This window comes from Equus quagga, chromosome 15, assembly GCF_021613505.1.
Source record: "Equus quagga isolate Etosha38 chromosome 15, UCLA_HA_Equagga_1.0, whole genome shotgun sequence".
NCBI lineage: Eukaryota > Metazoa > Chordata > Mammalia > Perissodactyla > Equidae > Equus > Equus quagga.
Window position 1 is genome coordinate 65,262,289 of NC_060281.1, and position 17,590 is coordinate 65,279,878.

Below are 17,590 nucleotides of genomic sequence, written 5' to 3' on the forward strand. Positions count from 1 at the left end.
CACCCGCTTCATCTCAGCCAGGTGTGTCTGTCTTTGTTTCTTGCCTTTCTTTGTCCTTCTGCATGTGCTTCTTCCCCTTTCCACTCCCACATCTTGGTCCCCTCTCTTTGCTCTTCATTCATTCCTTCAGCTATCTTTACTGAAGGGTGCTGTGTTCCAGGCCCTGTTTTAGGCGTGGTGCATGAGTTGTGAAAAACAGATGAAGTCCTTGCTCCCGTGAAACTTGTAGTGGGGGAGTGGACGTGAAGCAGTGAAGTAAATGCGCAGTAAAATGTTTTTGGGCTAAGTGCTGTGAAGGAAATGAACAGGGGTGTGGGCATGGGCGTGGGCACTGTGGACAGGGCAGTCAGGGTGAGTCTCTTAGAGCTGAGATCTGAATGAGAGGAAGGAGCGAGCGGGAACAGATCTGGGCAGAAGGCACAGTGAGTCCAAAGGCTCTGAAGTGGGGACAAATTAGTGTGAAAGACAAAAGATAACTGGTTTGATTGTCAGGAGGAGCAAAAGTGAGAGAAAAGGAGAAATCTTCAAACATACCATTGAGAGAAAAAAACCAAATTGCAGAAGGCTTTGTTCAGCACAATACTATTTATGTGAACTCTAAGTACCTGCAAATAGTATTTATATAATATTAATAATGGAGAGAAATATGTAGTAAAAATATAAGAACATGAAACAATGTAACATTTTGCTATAGAGTATTAAACTGTAACTAATTATATAAAAATACCAGAAAGGCATGTTACATTTGGCACCATAATTACAAACTGGCCAACAGTCAGCTTTTACCTGTATTTAATTACAAACATTCTTTACTGTTTTTACTCAAGTGATTTAATTTTGAAAAAGAAATTCATCTATCCTAGCAGCAAAGGTACTACAGTAACCACCGTACACACTTTAAGATGGTTTAATTCATTCCCCACCATTATTACTTGTATTCAAGGCCCTAGTGTAATGTATGTGGAGAAAACAGCCAGTGTTTCCTCTAGCCTTGGATTCTCCTACTTTGTGATAATTCAGCTTCGGTTGAAATCTAAACAGTGAGCATTCCAGGGAACGATTATTCATCTCTGCTAAGTAGTCTCTAAACATGGGAGCTGCTTGCTGTCTCTTCCCGACAATAGTTTTCATATAGGGAGAATTGTATTTTAATATAGTGCTACTTGTAAGGAGAATTCTTTTAAAATTTACCAGAAACGGAATGTTGGTATTTGAATGTTTGTCTTGCACTTTGACTCTCTGGAAGTCCAGTGTGTCGTATTGGAGAACATTCGCACTGCTTCGGTGAAGGCTGTGCCACAGGTCATTTTGTCATTTGCAATAAGTGGACTGTCAGAAGCGGCAGCTGTTGTGCAGGCGTTACACTGTCTCAGCCGGAAAGGTTGAACATGGGCGTTGGGTGAAGATGGGCCAGTAATGGTTTTGTTAGTCATTTTCTTTGTTTCTTTTTTTTACGGATGGAAAAGCTAAGACCATATTACTGGGTCTATTTCCTAATATCTAATAGTTTTGAGAATTCCAGGTAGAAATAAGAAATATAAGTAAAAGTTTAAAAATAAGAGTAAAAAAAGACAGTAGAAAAAATGTATTCCTAGTCATCTGGCTGTTTCATGTCTACAGGCGGAGAGCAAATAACTTGCCAGCAAGTGAGGGACTTTGTGAGTAAAGACGATCGATGCATGATGCACGAGTTCCAGAGAGTCGAGGAGGGACTGAGGTTCTGTAGTAATTGTGTATTCGCTGCCTGCTGGAGTGGGGTCGGGATATAGTGTGAAAAGTGCAATAGTAAAAGCACCGATTCTCCTTAGGGCAAGTGTGGTGTTAGAGACGTCTCTCCTGGGCGCCGAGGTAAATGACAACTTCTTGCCTGGAGTGGCAGGTGAAGTCGTGAGCTTGGGTTTTTGGCTGCGTTGTCATCTTTTGTGAGGGATCTAGTGCCCTGGGGGTGGGGGTAGTGGGGGCTGTCAGGTGAAACAAGACAGTCTGTAGATTGATCATCATTGGACCCATGCGATGGGTACCAAGGGCTCATTATAGTATTCCTTCTACTTTTGTATATGTTTGTAATTTTCTATAACAAAAAATAAAACAAACACAAACTAGGCGTCTGTGAACGAGAATGACTTTGTGTGGTGAGCGGCGAGTGTCCTGTGAATCACATGGGGCAGCTGTGTCTCTCATCTCTCTTGTACTCTGGACCACGAGCAGAATCGCCAGCACTACGGAGTCATATCCATGTTCATTCTCTCCCCTCCCCTGGCTTATTTGCTTGACTTCACAGTAAGTTAACTGCTTATATGATGATATTTCACCCTGTTGTTCCTGGCCCTGAGCCGTACAAGACACATTCATTTTCTTCCGAGACCCTGCAGCTGAGAAGAGAAATGGTGACATACAACCCAGTTAGGAAGATTGCATACCACCGAGTGGGGTTTCCGTACATTTTGGGGAAGGTGAGTGGTGAGGCCACCATGGGGAGTTCGGAGGAGAGCCTGGTGGCCAGGCTTTGCCTGGAGTGGCAGAATTGGATGACTTCAGTGAAGCCCTTTCCTTTGAGAGGAGGTGGATGGTGCGTTTTCCAGAGCCAGGGCGTTTGGAGTCAGCTTGACAGGCAGTCCCAGCTCTGGGTGATGGAGGGCCTTCCCTCAACTCCTCGGTGCCGCGGCCTCCTCCTGGCAAAGTGGGGATAATGGAATTAATGGGAACGTGTGTGGAAAGTACTTTCATTTGCGCGACAGCTGGGGACTAGAGGGAAAGGACAGCTCTTAGTGTGTTTGAGTCAGCAGGGTGGAATTGTTAAGGTGGTAGATTTTGTGAAGTCAAACAGACCTGGATTCCAGTACTGGCTTTGCCACTTTTTAGCTCTGAGATTGGGCACAGCCTAAACCATTTTGTTTGTGTTCTCACTGAAGTGGAGATGGGACCATGTGCCTTAGCTGTTGGTGGTAGAGGAGTCCGGGGGACCGTGCACATGGCGTGCTGCCTGAGCCCGGGGGCGCTGGCACTCAGTACCACTAGCGGCTTGCTTCTCTCTTCCATTGATGCGGGCTCCTGGAGAAGAGTGTTGGAGCGTTTGTGGGTTTGCCTTAACATTAGTTTCTGTTACTTGTTAGCTGATTGCTGATGTAAGTGCTGCTTTGCTTAGAATTAAGAACATGGACTAGAAATGATTATAGAAGCCTTTGTTGCTTTCTGTGCTCCCTGTGAAAATAAAGCCCCTCAGGAAACACGGACAGGTAGTTATCCTCACAGCCCCATCTCTGAAGGAGGTGGGGCCAGTGTTGTCTCGCTTCATAGACCAGGAGACAGACTCAGAGGAGTGCATGGGCTGCGGGTAAGCAGGTTAGAATCCAGATCTGTGACTCCCGATACAGCGTGCTTTCTTCCAGATGACACTGTTTTCATGCTGAGAGTTAAAGAATAAACGTCCTCCTCAATTAGCACAGTTGGCTAGAGAAGGGATGGTGCCGGTACGCTTCAGTCCTTGCTTGTGTAGTAGTGTCCTCTGGCTATCGTAACGACGTACTGCAAGTCAGGTGGTTTAAAACAACAGAAATGTGTTGGAGCTCAGGAGTCTGAAATTCAGGTGTCGGTGGGGCCATGCTCCCTCTGAAACCTGTCTAGGGGGGTCCTTCCTGCCTCTTCTGTCCTCTAGTGGTGGCTGGCAGCCCTTGGTGTTTCTTGGCTTGCAGATGCATCCTTGCAGTCTCTGCTCCTCTCGTCACTCAGCCGTCTTGCCCTGTGTCTCTGTCTCTTCTTATAAGGACACGAATCATACTGGGTGAAGGGCTCACCCCCCTCCAGCATGACCTCATCTTAACTAACTGCACTGCACGGACCCTTTTTCCAAATATGGTTCACATGCTGAGGTGCTGGGGTTAGGCTCTCCACATCTATTTTTGGGGGCCACAATTCAACCCAGAGTACATGTCCTGCTGACACAGCACAAATGCAGCATTCTCAGTAGCACTACTGTTGAATTCCGGCCTCTTTCTCCACCGCTGGTGTCAGGCGATTGCAGGGTGGCGGCTCAGTGTCAGTCAGGGCACTGATGGGAAAACTGCTCCGGGTGGGTGCCCTGGGGAGACTGTGGAGCGTGCAGGTGCATCTCTGGAGGTGGGTCCATCCCCCTGCAGCTCTGCGGTGTCAACATAATCCTGTGAGGGAGATTTCTGCCTTCTCCTTGATGATGGCCTCCGCCACTCCAGTGTGCTGTGTCACCTGGGGTGTCAGGATTCTGTACATCCTTCTCCAGCAGCCCCTTGTGTCAGGGGCTCACCCCTCTCCAGCTTAGACAAAGTCGGTTCTGTCCCTTTCACTCCACCTGAGTTGTCTTATCTATGCCCAGAAGAGACCCAGCCTAGGAGAGGTGATGTTGAGAGACCTCCCTGGGGCCGTGAGAATTATCGCCTTAGTGAGGGCCTTGATGGGGGAGAGGGAGGACGTATGGTGCTTTCTTAACACGTTTATTCAATTTTGCAGATTTTTCTTAGCTAAATTTTAGTAGAGTCTTGTTTCCAGCTTACTCCTGGCTTGTAGATGAATACAGCTATACTTCAGACTTTCAGTGAGTAAAGACTTCGATTTTCCTCAGGGTTATGAGAATTCCCGAATCCGTTGCCGCTTCAGCTGTGGCAAGGTTGGAACTGAGCCGACTCATCCCGAGTGTCCTCCCTTGTGTCCTCCGGGAGACAGAGCAGTTCCCTGCACTGCGCTTTCTGGCGGGTTTTCTTCTCTTTTTCTCTTAATCCCACAGGCCTCTGCGACGGATGCTACGTCACGCATCTTTGATAAATATCTAGTGATTCAGAGGTCAGCTCCCCGGGTCTGGTGTTCCTGTCTCCCCTCCCATGCAGCTGCAGGACAGAAGTTGCTTTCTTCCTAATGTACACTTTCACTGCTAGATTATTTTGCCTGCCCAGAAGGATGGTACTTCAAGTCGGTCCCTGGACCAGCAGCATCACCTGGAACTGGTTAGAATGCAGCAACATTCTAGAATGTTCAAGATTGCATAGAATGCCCCACCTCAGACCTGCCGAGTCAGAGGCCCAGCCCTCCAGATGATTCTCGAGTTTGAGAACCATTGCCTAGAATATCTCCTAATTCTTTATTCTTTGATGTTACTTTGATGTTACCAAGTCTTTGCTTATTAAAGTGTGTATCGATGATTAGTGTGGGCATGGCTGCGAGTTACTTAGGAAAAATGATGAACGCCAGCGCATGCATGTGAAAGTTCCTTGAAAATTGTTATGTACTCTAGAAAGGAGCTTGTGGTGTCGGTATCTCTAATCTTTATAGAAAACATGCAATACAAGCAGTTTCACTTCTTGAAGATAAAACCAGCTGGTGGTACAATGACTGACTTAGTGAAGATGAATGTTTCTGCGTTGCTCGCTTCTGAGAATTCCGGCTCTTGTTCCTGGAGAAGTGGCCTTCCCTTCCCCAGGGCTGCCTGCCTCCCCACTCTGCTGTAACTGTCGTCTGTCCCGTTGAAAGTCTTGCAGAATTGAATTGTCATCCTCTCTGGCTGCCCTGCTGGCTTGTGGCAGTTGGTGCTTTAGTGAGCTGACATCTTGTAGGTCCCTAATTGCTTTTTTTTTAAGTCACTGTTTGTGCGTACGTGAAATTTTTTTAAAACTGAATTTTACATTTTATGTTTTCCATTTTAGTGTAGGAAAAACGATGATGGGGACACAACTGTCGTTGTTGAAAAGGACCATTTTATGGATGATTTCTTCCATCAGGTAAGAGTCATTTAATGAAACCCAGTTGGACTTTATTCTTTAAACACAGTTATATTATTGTATTTGTAATTTTGAAATAATATTAAAACTAGTATTTTAAAAAGTTGCTGTTTGAATTATTTAGATTCTCTAGAATTTTTAGTGCTGTTAAATATTCGTTAATATTGAGCCATTCTTCTTGGATAGACTTGGGGGGCTGGATGAGAATGGTAGAATTGTGGATGTGGAGGGCAGCACACCTTTCTGCTCCCCACATGAGGAAACTCATGCACATAGGCCGGGTGGCGTGTGGCAAGGCGGTTCTGCCTGCTGATGTGCTCAGACTTCTTCCCTGACCTGTACCTGGGTGTGGAGATGGCACTTCCTCCAAGTGCAGGTCCCCTCTGGGACATCCTGCCACACCCTCTGATAGACTTTTTAAAGTTTTCCACCTACGATCAGTGTTGTTCTCCAGACTGAGGGCCGCGTGGTCCTGTGGAGAGGGGAGGTCCTAGTGGCAGTGGTGCCTCCAGCTGCTGGGTTTGCTGAGTCAGGCGTGCACAGGCTCACCAGCGCTTCTCGTGCTTTCCTTCCACAGAGTGGGAGTGAGTCCCCATATGTTGATCGCATAGCTCAAAGGGCTCACGTTGTATATTTTCTAAAATCTTTGATTGAATTTTACATTCCTCTCCTGAGAAGTTTTCCACGTTTGGAAATATCAGACTCTAGGTCACATGGGACTGTCCCCTGAGAAGTCTTAGACCTGAGCAAATATGTGATTGTGGAAGCTCGGCTTTGCTGTTGCAATGGTCAGTTTGGCCTTTCTCTGAGGTCTCAGCGCACTCTGGACCTGTGCCCCTTGGATCTGACCTTGCACCTTGTCGGTTCTCTCGGGCTTCCCCACAAGGCCTTTCCCCTCCCTCTTCACTCCCAGGGAGGTTTTTAGGCTTACACCGTGTTTAAATTCTTAAACCTAAGTAATATTTGATCAAATTTTGCATATTTCAAATTTTTGAAATTGAATAACAGAACAAATATTTTGGCTATGTCAACAGTGAAGAAAAGAAACATGTGTCCAGGGTAATTTTTTAATAATGAAAACCTCATGTGCAGGATTTATTGTGATTGTGCTGAATCAAGTCTCGTAGTTTCAGCTGACTGCTAAATCCATTGACGGTCTAAACAGTCCATCAATGCGTGGATTGGAAAATATGTTCTATGTTCAAGAAAATATATTACAAGTTACCAGTTTTCCAGATTCAGCCAGAATTTATGGAATACCTAGTCAGTGAGTGTCAAGTACTTATGTTACTTCCTAATTTTCTCTAATGGAAAAAACATGAAATTAAATTGTGAGATACAGGAACTTACTTTCAGGTACAAAAGAGGTGAGATACTGAATTTCCTGATTTCACTTTGAAATGAGACTCTTTTTTTGTTTTTAGCTTACTTACCCACTTTGTGAAATCCTTATTTTTCTGATTTTATCCCCCTTACCTGGAAGCTTAATTCTTCCATATCAGTTCTTTGTAAAAACGTATTTCTTATTTTAAAGAATCTCCTACCATTAAATGTTGTTCCTATACTTGATAGAAGAATTATGCACAATCCGTCACTGTCACTGAATGTCTTAAGCTATGGTCTTTGTTAAGCAATGCTAATCCGTTTTGGCTGTGGGTGTCTGGAAGATGCAGACAAAAACAAGTGACTTGTGTTAGGAAGGTTTGAGAGCAACTGATTCTAAAGTTTGGCGTTTTCATTTGTTAAGTAGGCTATTTATTTTATAGTTAATTTCTGTGAAATGACTGCTTAGACAATAGAGAAGCAAATGATCTTTGTTAATACAAACTCATATTTAGAAAATGACATTCAGACCATAACTATCACGTAGAACATTGCCGAAGATAGGAATTTTGCACATGACCAGTGTTTGGTTAAGACTGAGACTGCTCTGACAGGTGGCCAGGCGCTCTCCTTTTTGTGAAGATGAATTGGAATGGACAGAGAAACCCTGTGTCGTGTCATTCACAGGCATAAATGGGAGCTGGCACCACAGTGACGACGGCACTTCCCTCCTGGTACCAAGCTGGGGGCCTAACAGTTTCCTTTTCTTTTGGGGCCACTTTGAGGCTTCTGCTGCGGAGATATTGGTGTATACATTGCAGAATCTCCAAGAGTTAATATTTTTTCTATTTTGTGACAGATGTGTACTGCTGAAGTTACTTCAGAAATAGTCCTTCAAAGATGGCTAATTGAAATGTAGATCTGTGTGCTAAGACCAAAATGTCAGGACTTGTGTTTAAGCCTTCATAATAAAATAGCAAAAATTTTAAGAGAATCAGTTTTTATTTTACGTATTGTTTTTACACGATTAATAAAATTACGTTATGTGAGGTATATGAAGTTCTATAGAAATTGTATGTAAATAGCACTCAGGCCTAATGAAATAGCTAGTCACTGTTCTGTGAAAGTAGAATTCTGTGTTAGACTCTCTGACACCTTGCTTTTCAAAACGCGGTCTGGGGCTTGGGCCAGGGGTCCCAGGGGTCCCTAAGACCCTTTCAAGGAGTTCTTGTGGTCAAAACTATTTCCATAAGAATTCTGAGATGTGGTTTGTCTTTTTCCTCTCATTCTCTCACGAGTGTGCAGTGATGGGGTTTTCCAGAGGCTGCGTGAAGTGTGTAATGTGGCAACATAGTGAACACAGAAGCAGATATCAGAATCAAGCTGCCTTCCATTAAGCTAGAAATTAGATTTGCAGAAAAATATAAATCACAGCTCTTATTTTCACTGATTTTTGGGAAAATACTGTTTTTTCCATAAAAATATGTTATTTATGTTAACATGTGCATTAGTTTCCTGCTGCTGCGGTAACAAATTACCACAAACCTAGTGGCTGAACACAGCACACATTTCTCATCTCACAGTTCCAGAGCTCAGCAGTCTGAGACGGGTGTGCAGGCCCACAGCAAGGTGGGGGCGGGGCTGGTTCTTTCTGGAAGCTCCCGGGGAGAACCCATGTCCCTACCTTCCCCAGCTGCTAGAGGTGCCTGCGTTCTTGGCTTGCGTCCCCTTCCTCCACCTTAAAGCATGTCATCTCTCCAGCCTCTGCTTCTGTTATCCCATCTCTTTTTTCTAAATTTGGTCCTCTTGCCTCTGTTTTATAAGGACTCTTGTGGTTGTGTTGGAGCAACCCAGATAATCCAGGATAGTCTTCTATTTCAAGACTCTTAAGTTAATCAAATCCACCAAGTCCCCTTTGCCGTGGAAGGCAGCAGTCACAGGATTAGGATGTGGACAGGCACCACTACATGTAGTGGGTTTGTAATTACTGTTTTAAAGTGAATTAATAAGTGTTTAAGCAATGTCTCCAACATGGTGTTTACAGATAGCTATACCCTACATGAATCGAAGTTCTTTGGGGTCTTCAGTAACTTTGAAGAATTAAAGAGGTCCTGAGACCTGAAAATTTGGGAACTGCTGCTCTAGTCTATAGGGTTCTTAACTCTCAATGTTTTTACCTGTTTCTTGAGTGGGGCATACATTCACATTTTTCAAAAATCAAAATGATGTGAAAAGATACACAGACATAGAGAAACCTCGCTCCCACTGCTATTTTTATCTGCCCTGTTCTCTTTCCTCTTCCACTCGATGGCAACACCTTTTTTAAGTTTCTTGTTAGACATTCAGTATTTCTTCTGAGGTCAGATGAGATCAGGCTTGTTCAGGATGGAATGGCCTTAGACTCAGTGTTTCTTAATGTAAATGTCAGTGTCTGTGCTTATTTTGACCTCTTTCTTACATCGTTGTTAACATGCTACATACACTGTTCTGCACTTGTGTGTTTAGTTTTTTGGTTGTTTGTTTTTAACCTAATAGTATATCCTGAGATCCTTTGTTACAGTTCCGTAGTGTTCCATCATATAGTTGTACTGTTGTTTTCACCACGTGTAGAAAGTAGAACAAGTCCTCCGTCGACGGGCTTTGGGATTTCCTGAGTCTTTAGAGAAGTTGCACCGGTTTCCTAGGGCTGCTGTCGCCAGTTACCACCAACTCAGTGGCTTCAATCAGCACAGACGTACTCTCTTAGAGTTCCGGAGGCCAGAAGTCCAAAACGGTTTCACTGGGATGAAGCCACGGCATCAGAGGGTCGTGCCCCCAGAGGCTCTGGGGGCATCTGTATGTATGTTTGCCTGGTCCAGCGCTGGAGCTGCCTTCCTGGGCTTATGGCTCCGTCTTCCATCTTCAGAGCCAGCTGCGTGGCATCTTGCTTCAGTGGTCACGTTGGCCTCCTCTGCAGCCACATCTCCATCTGCTTCTCTCTCTGAGTACACTTGTGGTTGTGCTGAGGGCCCACGTGGAGAGTCAGGATAACCCCCATCTCAGGAGTCTTTGTGGAATCACATCTGCAGTTTCTTTCACCGTATAAGGCAATGTTCACAGGTTCCAGGGATGGGACCTGGACGTTGTAGGGGGACATTCTTCAGCCTCCCACGGAGGTTTTTGAAGATAATGTTATGTATCTATCTGGACAAATCTTGCTAATGAGGACATTACATACTAAAACAAGTATTGAATAGTTTAGACTATTAGTGGTAAAGAATGATGACTCTGAAGGCTTTGCCTTGTCAACTGAAAACACCTCCCCCCACCAGAATATTACATCAGCGTGCTGTGGAGGGTGCGTTTCCCGTGATCGCATGGAGTGCTGGCATCAACAGCTGTGCTTCTCGTGGGCATCGTCTGGGGTCATGCTTGGGCCTCGATTGCAATAAATAAATAATAGATTCTCCTGGCAAGTATTGACTGATATTGCCTTAGCCATAGAGGTATACATCTTAGTGTGGTACTTTCTTTATTGTTTAAATTAAATGATTATCAATGTGAGAATGGGAGAAGGCTTTAGTTTCTTTGTGTGGTGATTATTCATTTATTTCCCTCCTTTATCTTTCTCCTTTTAGGGCATGAAAAGTGGTAGCAAGTTTGAGTTTGTGACACCAGTGATGACTTTTTATGTTTCTCCTAGGTTGAGGAGATCAGAACCAGTGTAGCTAAAATAGCTCAGTATGTTGAAGATGTGAAGAAAAATCACAGCATCATTCTTTCTGCACCAAACCCAGAAGGAAGTAAGTGTATCTGTCTGTCTGTCTCTGTGCCTCTCTCTCTTGCTGTTTGTAACTCAGGGCTCAGCCGTGGCTGCATGTGAGATCGCGCTGGGAGCTTGTGAAAAATACTGGAAGCTGGCGTCCTGTTCCCTGGGATTCTGATGCATTTAGCCGGGAGCCACAGCATCATTGTGGTTCTTTACAGCTCCTGTTTGATGGTAGTGTTCAATCAGGGTGGGGTCCACTGATGGATCGTGTCCAAAAGAATACTGAAAAGTGGCTTTGCAGAGCTTGGGGGCCATATCAGCTGTAGGACCTTAGATCATATTGTGTCCACAGTTAAACAGGAATGGCAGAATTTTGTGTTTAGATGAAAATTAATAAGAGATTAATTTGGCAAACAATACTTGTTCCAGCAGTTTTAAAGATGAACAGATTAAGAGGTGATTTTCAGTCTTAAGCAAAAGCTTTGTGTGGAGTGTGCTCTTCTCAGTCTGTCAAGGGCAGCATGTAAACACGTGATTTTAAATTGACCGAGCATCATGATTGGTAGTTATAGGGAATGTTTCCTTAATCTGGAGTGATAGGTTTTGAAAACTTTAAAGGTAAGATGGATCTGGATAAGCCAGAGATTGCAAATTGGAATCCATACGTCATTTTGGGGGAGAATTTGATATCTTTACAATATTGAGTCTTTTAATCCATGAAAATGGTCTATCCCTCTACTATTTAGATTTTCTTTAATTTCTCTCAGTCATGTTCTGTAGGGTTTGGTGTAGAGGTCTCACACGTATTTCGTTATTTTTATTGCTAGGTAGTCAGTTTTCTGATGCTAATGTAAATAGTGTCTGCTGTAAATTTTGTTTTTGTTTCAACATCTAGAAATACAATGAGGTTTTGTATGTTGACTTTGTATCCCATTATCTTGCCTAATTACTTATTGATTCTAATAATTTCTCCGTAGATTCTTTTGGATTATCTTTGCACCCAGTCATGCCATCTTGAATAATGATGGTTTTCCCTTAGTTCTTATGCTTTCTATTTTTAGTTGCCTTGTTTTGCTGGCCTCCAATACAGTGCTGACTAGAAGTGCTGATGGGTACGTTCTTGTTCTCAATCTCAGAGGAAAGTATAAGATAATGGTCTACTTTCATTCTTTTGCATGTGGCTGTCCAGTTTTCCCAATACCATTTATTGAAGAGACTTTCCTTTCTCCATTTATGTTTTTGGCTCCCTTGTTGAAAATTAGCTGTCCATAGATGCGTGGGTTTATTTCTGGGCTCTCAATTCTGTTCCATTGATCATTGTGTCTGTTTTTGTGCCAGTGCGATGCTGTTTTGATTACTATAGCTTTGTAGTATATTTTGAAATCAGGGAGTGTGATACCTCTGGCTTTCTTCTTTTTTCTCAGGATTCCTGTGGATATTCGCAGTCTTTTGTTGTTCCATATAAATTTTAGGATGCTTTGTTCTAATTCTGTGAAAAATGTTGTTGGAACTTTGATAGGGATTACATTGAATTTGTAGATTACTTTAGGGAGTATGGACATTGTGTTTTTTATTTTATTTATTTATTTATTTTTGAGGAAGATTAGCTCTGAGCTAACTGCTGCCAATCCTCCTCTTTTTGCTGAGGAAGACTGGCCCTGAGCTAACATCATGCCCATCTTCCTCCACTTTATATGTGGGACGCCTGCCACAGCATGGCTTGCCAAGTGGTGCCATGTCTGCACCCCGGATCCGAACCGGCAAACCGCGGGCCACTGAAGTGGAACGTGTGCACTTAACTGCTGAGCCACTGGGCTGGTCCCTGGACATTTTAACTGTGTTAATTCTTCCAATCCAAGAGCATGGAATATCTTTCCATTTCTTTGTGTCTTCTTCAGTTTCTTTCAACAATGTTTTATAGTTTTCAGTGTACAGATCTTTCACCTCTTTGGTTAACTTTATTCCTAGGTATTTTATTCTTTTTGTTGCAATTGTAAATGGGATTGTGTTCTTAATTTCTCTTTCTGCTACTTCATTGTTAGTGTATAGAAACAGAACTGTTTTTTGTATGTTGCTTTTCTTTCCTGCAGCTTTACCATATTCATTTATTATTTCTAAAAGTTTTTTGGTGGATTCTTTAGGATTTTCTCTATATAAAATCATATCATCTGAAAATAGTGACACTTTCACTTCGAATCCCTTTTATTTCTTTTTCTTGCCTGATTGCTCTTGCTAGGACTTCCAATACTGTGTTAAATAAGAGTGGTGAAAGTGGGCATCCTTGTCTGATTCCTGTTCTTAAAGGGATAGCTCTCAGTTTTCTCCATTGAGAATGATATTAGCTGTGGGTTTGTTATATATGGCCTTTATTATGTTGAGGTACTTCTATACTCATTTTATTCAGAGTTTTTATCATAAACGGATGCTGTTACCTTGTCAGATGCTTTCTCTGCATCTATTGAGATGATCATGTGATTTTTATTCATTTTGTTAATGTGGCGTATCACGTTGATAGATTTGGGGGTGTTGAACCATCCCTGCATTCATGGAATGAATCCCACTTGATCATGGTGTATGATCTTTTTAATGTACTATTGTATTCGATTTGCTAGTATTTTGTTAAGGAATTTTACATCAATGTTCATCAGTGATATTGGCCTGTAATTTTCTTTTTTTTGTGCTGTCCTTGTCTGGTTTTGGTATCAGGGCAATGTTGGCCTCATAGAATAAGTTAGGGAGCTTCCCCTCCTCTTCAATTTTTTGGAATGGTTTGAGAAAGATAGGTATTAAGTCTTTGAATGTTTGGTAGAATCCACCAGGGAAGCCATCTCATCCTGGACTTTTATTTTTTGGGAGATTTTTTGTTACTCTTTCTATCTCCTTACTGGTGATTTGTCAATTCAGATTTTCTGCTGCTTCTTGATCCAGTTTTGGAAAGTTGTATGATTCTAAGAATTCATCCGTTTCTTTTAGATTATCCAACTTGTTGGTGTATAGCTTTTTATAGTATTCTCTTATAACCTTTTGTATTTCTGAGGTGTCCATTGTAATTTCTCTCTTTCATTTCTGATTTTATTCATCTGAGCCTTCCCTCTTTTTTTTTTGGTGAGTCTAGCTAAAGGTTTGTCAATTTTGTTTATCTTTTCAAAATTAGTTTCATCTATTTTTTTCTATTTTTTTTAAGTCTCTATTTCATTTATTTCTGCTCTGATTTTATTATTTCCTTCCTTCTACTGATTTTGGGCTTTGTTTGTTCTTCTTTTCCCAGTTCCTTTAGGTACACTGTTGGATTATTTATTTGAGATTTTTCTTGTTGAGGTGGGCCTGTAGTACTATAAATTTCCCTCTTAGAACCACTTTTCCTATATCCCATAAATTTTGGCATGTTGTATTTCATTTTCATTTGTCTCCAGGTATTTTTTGATTTCTCCATTGATCCAGTTGTTGTTCAGCAGGATTTTGTTTAATCTCCACGTATTTGGGGTTTTTCTGATTTTATTCATATAGTCGATTTCTAGTTTCATACAGTTGTGGTCAGAAAAGATGCTTGATATTATTTCAGTCTTCTTAAATTTATTGAGACCTGTTTTGTGGCCTAATTTGTGATGTGTACTGGACAGTGTTGCATGTGCATTCAAAAAGAATGTGTATTCTGCAGCTTTTGGAAGGAATGTTCTGTATAGATCTAAGTCCATCTGGTCTAATGTGTCATTTAAGGCCAGTGTTTCCTTATGGATCTTCTGTTTGGATGCTCTATCCACTGGTGTAAGTGGAGTGTTAAAGTCCCTTACTATTATTGCATTGCTGTCTAGTTCTGCCTTTATGTCTGTTAATAATTGCTTTATATATTTATATATTAAATAATTGCTTTAGGGGCCAGCCCAGTGGCATAATGGTTGGGTTCGTGTGCTCTGCTTCGGAGGCCTGGGGTTTTCAGGTTTGGATCCCAGGCACCGACCTAGCACCACTCGTCAAGCCATACTGTGGTGGCGTCCCACATAAAGTAGAGGAAGATTGGCAACAGATGTTAGCTCATGGCCAATCTTCCTCATATAAAAAATAAAAAATAGAAATAATTGCTTTATATATTCCTAATATGTTTATATTGTAAATATAATAGGGGCCAGCCCTGTGTCCGAGTGGTTAAGTTTATGCACTCCAGCTTTGGTGGCCCAGGGTTTCACCGGTTTGGATCCTGGGCATGGACATGGCACTGCTTATCAGGCCATGCGGAGGCAGCATCTCACATGCCACAACTAGAAGGACCCAGAACTAGAATACACAACTATGTACTTGGGGGGGGGGGGGTTTGGGGAGAAGAAAAAAAAAGAAAAAGATTGGCAACAGATGTTAGCGAAGGTGCTAATCTTAAAAAAAAAAGAAAAGTAAATATAATAGATAGTTACAAGTGTTACATCCTCTTGTTGAGTTGTTCCTTTGTCATTATGTAGTGCCCTTCTTTGTCTCTTGTTACAGTTTTTGTTTTAAAGTCTATTTTGTCTGATATAATCATTGCTGCCCCAGCTTTCTTTTCATTGACATTTGCATGGAGTATCTTTTTCCATCCCTTCACTTTCAGTTTGTGTTTTTAGATCTGAAGTGTCTCTTGTATGCAGCATGTATATGGGTCTTGTCTTTAATCTACTCGGCCACCCTCTGCCTTTCGATTGGAGATTTCTTCCATTGACTTTTAAAGTAGTATTGATAAGAATGTACTTACTGTCATTTTTTCTGGGTATTTTAGTAGTTCTTCTCTGTTCATTTTTCTTCTCTTGCTCTCTTCCCTTGTGGTTTTATGGCTTCTTTTAGTATTATCTTTGGGTTCCTTTCTCTTAATTTTTTGTGTACTTACTATAGATTTCAGGTTTGTGATTATCATGAGGTTCATATATAATAACCTACATATGTAACAATCTGTATTAGGTTGATGGTCTCTTTCGTTCGATTTCTTGCTAAAATCCCTACTCTTTTACTCCCATCCTCCCACATTTTATGTTTTTGATATCATATTTAACATCTTTTTTGTGCGTGTATATCCATTATCCTCTTATCATGGAAATAGATAATTTTAGTACTTTTGTCTTTCATACTAGCTTCATAGGTGGTTGATCTGCTACTTTTACTGTATATTTGCCTTTACCAGTGATTTTACTGTTTTTTTATTTGTTTTGGTAATTTTCTCATTCCTATTTGTAGTCTTTTTTTTTTTCCCCACTTAAATAAGTCCCTTTAGCGTTTCTTGTAAGGCTGGTTTCTTGGTCATAAACTCCTTTAGTTTTTGCTTGTCTGGGAAACTCTTTATCTCTCTTTCCATTCTGAATGATAAGCTTGCCTGGTAGAGTATTCTTGGCTGTAGGTTTTTTCCTTTCAGCACTTTAAATATATTGTGATATATTGTGTAAATATATGCCTTTTAGCCTGTGAGGTTTCTGCTGAGACGTCATCTCATAGCCTTATGGGATTTCCTTTGTATGTAATTTGTTGCTTTTCTTTTGCCCCTTTTAGGATTCTCTCTTTATCTTTAATTCCTGAGATTTTAATTATAGTGTATCTTGGTGTGGGCCTCTTTGGGTTTATCTTGTTTGGTGCTTTCTGTGCTTCCTGTACCTGGATATCTGTTTCCTCCCTTAGGTTGGGAAAGTTTTCAGCTATTATTTCTTCAAATAGATTCTCTGTCTTTTTGTCTCTCTCTTCTCCTTCTGAGACACCTATAACATGGATTCTAATGCACTTGTTGTTGTCCCAGGGGTCTGTTAGACTGTCCTCTTTCTTTTGAACTCTCTTTTCTTTCATCTGTTCAGCTTGGGTGATTTCCTCTAGCCTTTCATCCAGCTCGCTGATCTGTTCTTCTGTATCATCTACTGTGCTGTTGAGTCCCTTTAATGAATTTTTCACTTCCAGTATTGTATTCTTCATTTCTGATTGGTGGTTTTTTATATTTTCCAGTTCTTTGTTGATGTTCTCACTGCGTTCATCCATTCTTTTCCCAAGATCAGTGAGCTTCCTTATGACTCTTAGTTTGTACTCTTTATCAGGTAGATTATCTCTGTTTCGTTTAGTTCTTTTTCTGCAGATTTGTCCTGTTACCTTACTTGGGAAATATTCCTTTGCATCTTCATTTTGCCTCTTTCTCTATGCTTATATGTATGTATCAGGTGGGTCAGCTACATCTCCCAATCTTGGAGAGGTGGCCTTATGTAAGAGATGCCTTATGAGGCCCAGCAGTCTGCTTCCCTCTTGTCACCAGTTCCAAATGTTCCAGGAGTGTCCCCTGTGTGGACTGCATGTGTCCTTCTGTTGTGTCAGGGTTGCTTTTGCTGCAGGTGCATGGGGAGGCTAGGGTGTCCCCCTGGCCGGCTGGTTGTAATGCTCAGCTGCATGTGTCTGCTATAGACCCTTCAGTCACTTTATTGGGCCTGGGGAGCCCCAGCACACTTGGCTTCAAGTTCTAATAGCACATTCCTGTTGCAGTTTTTCTGTTAAGTGAGTAGGCCCCCAGCGTGGCTGGTTGCCAGGCTCAGGGGCTCACAATTGCTATGGGCCTCCAGTCAGCAAGGCTGTTGTCAGCTCTCTCAGGATTGTAGCTGTGTGGGGCCAGCCCCAGGCATGGTAGCACCCAGTTGTTTCAGGCTTTGGAAGGTGGAGCCGATCCCCTATGAGGCTGTTTGAGTAGCACAGCCTGCTGCAGCTGACAAGCCCCACCACCCTCAGGGCCACACACACCATCAACACAGTCCTGCCCCATGCATGTGCCATAACCCCCTAAAGGGGACCC

General features: G+C 42.2%; 1 protein-coding gene across 4 annotated transcripts in view; it reads left to right on the top strand.

Moving 5' to 3' along the window:
- Positions 1 to 17,590, top strand: part of STX2 (syntaxin 2) — a 47,743-nt gene that overhangs the window by 4,106 nt on the left and 26,047 nt on the right. For all 4 annotated transcript variants that reach the window (XM_046640814.1, XM_046640813.1, XM_046640815.1 and 1 more), the window contains exons 2-3: positions 5,670 to 5,744; positions 10,750 to 10,849. In XM_046640814.1, the coding sequence (XP_046496770.1) occupies positions 5,670 to 5,744; positions 10,750 to 10,849 (175 nt within the window). The remainder of the gene's footprint in view (positions 1 to 5,669; positions 5,745 to 10,749; positions 10,850 to 17,590) is intronic.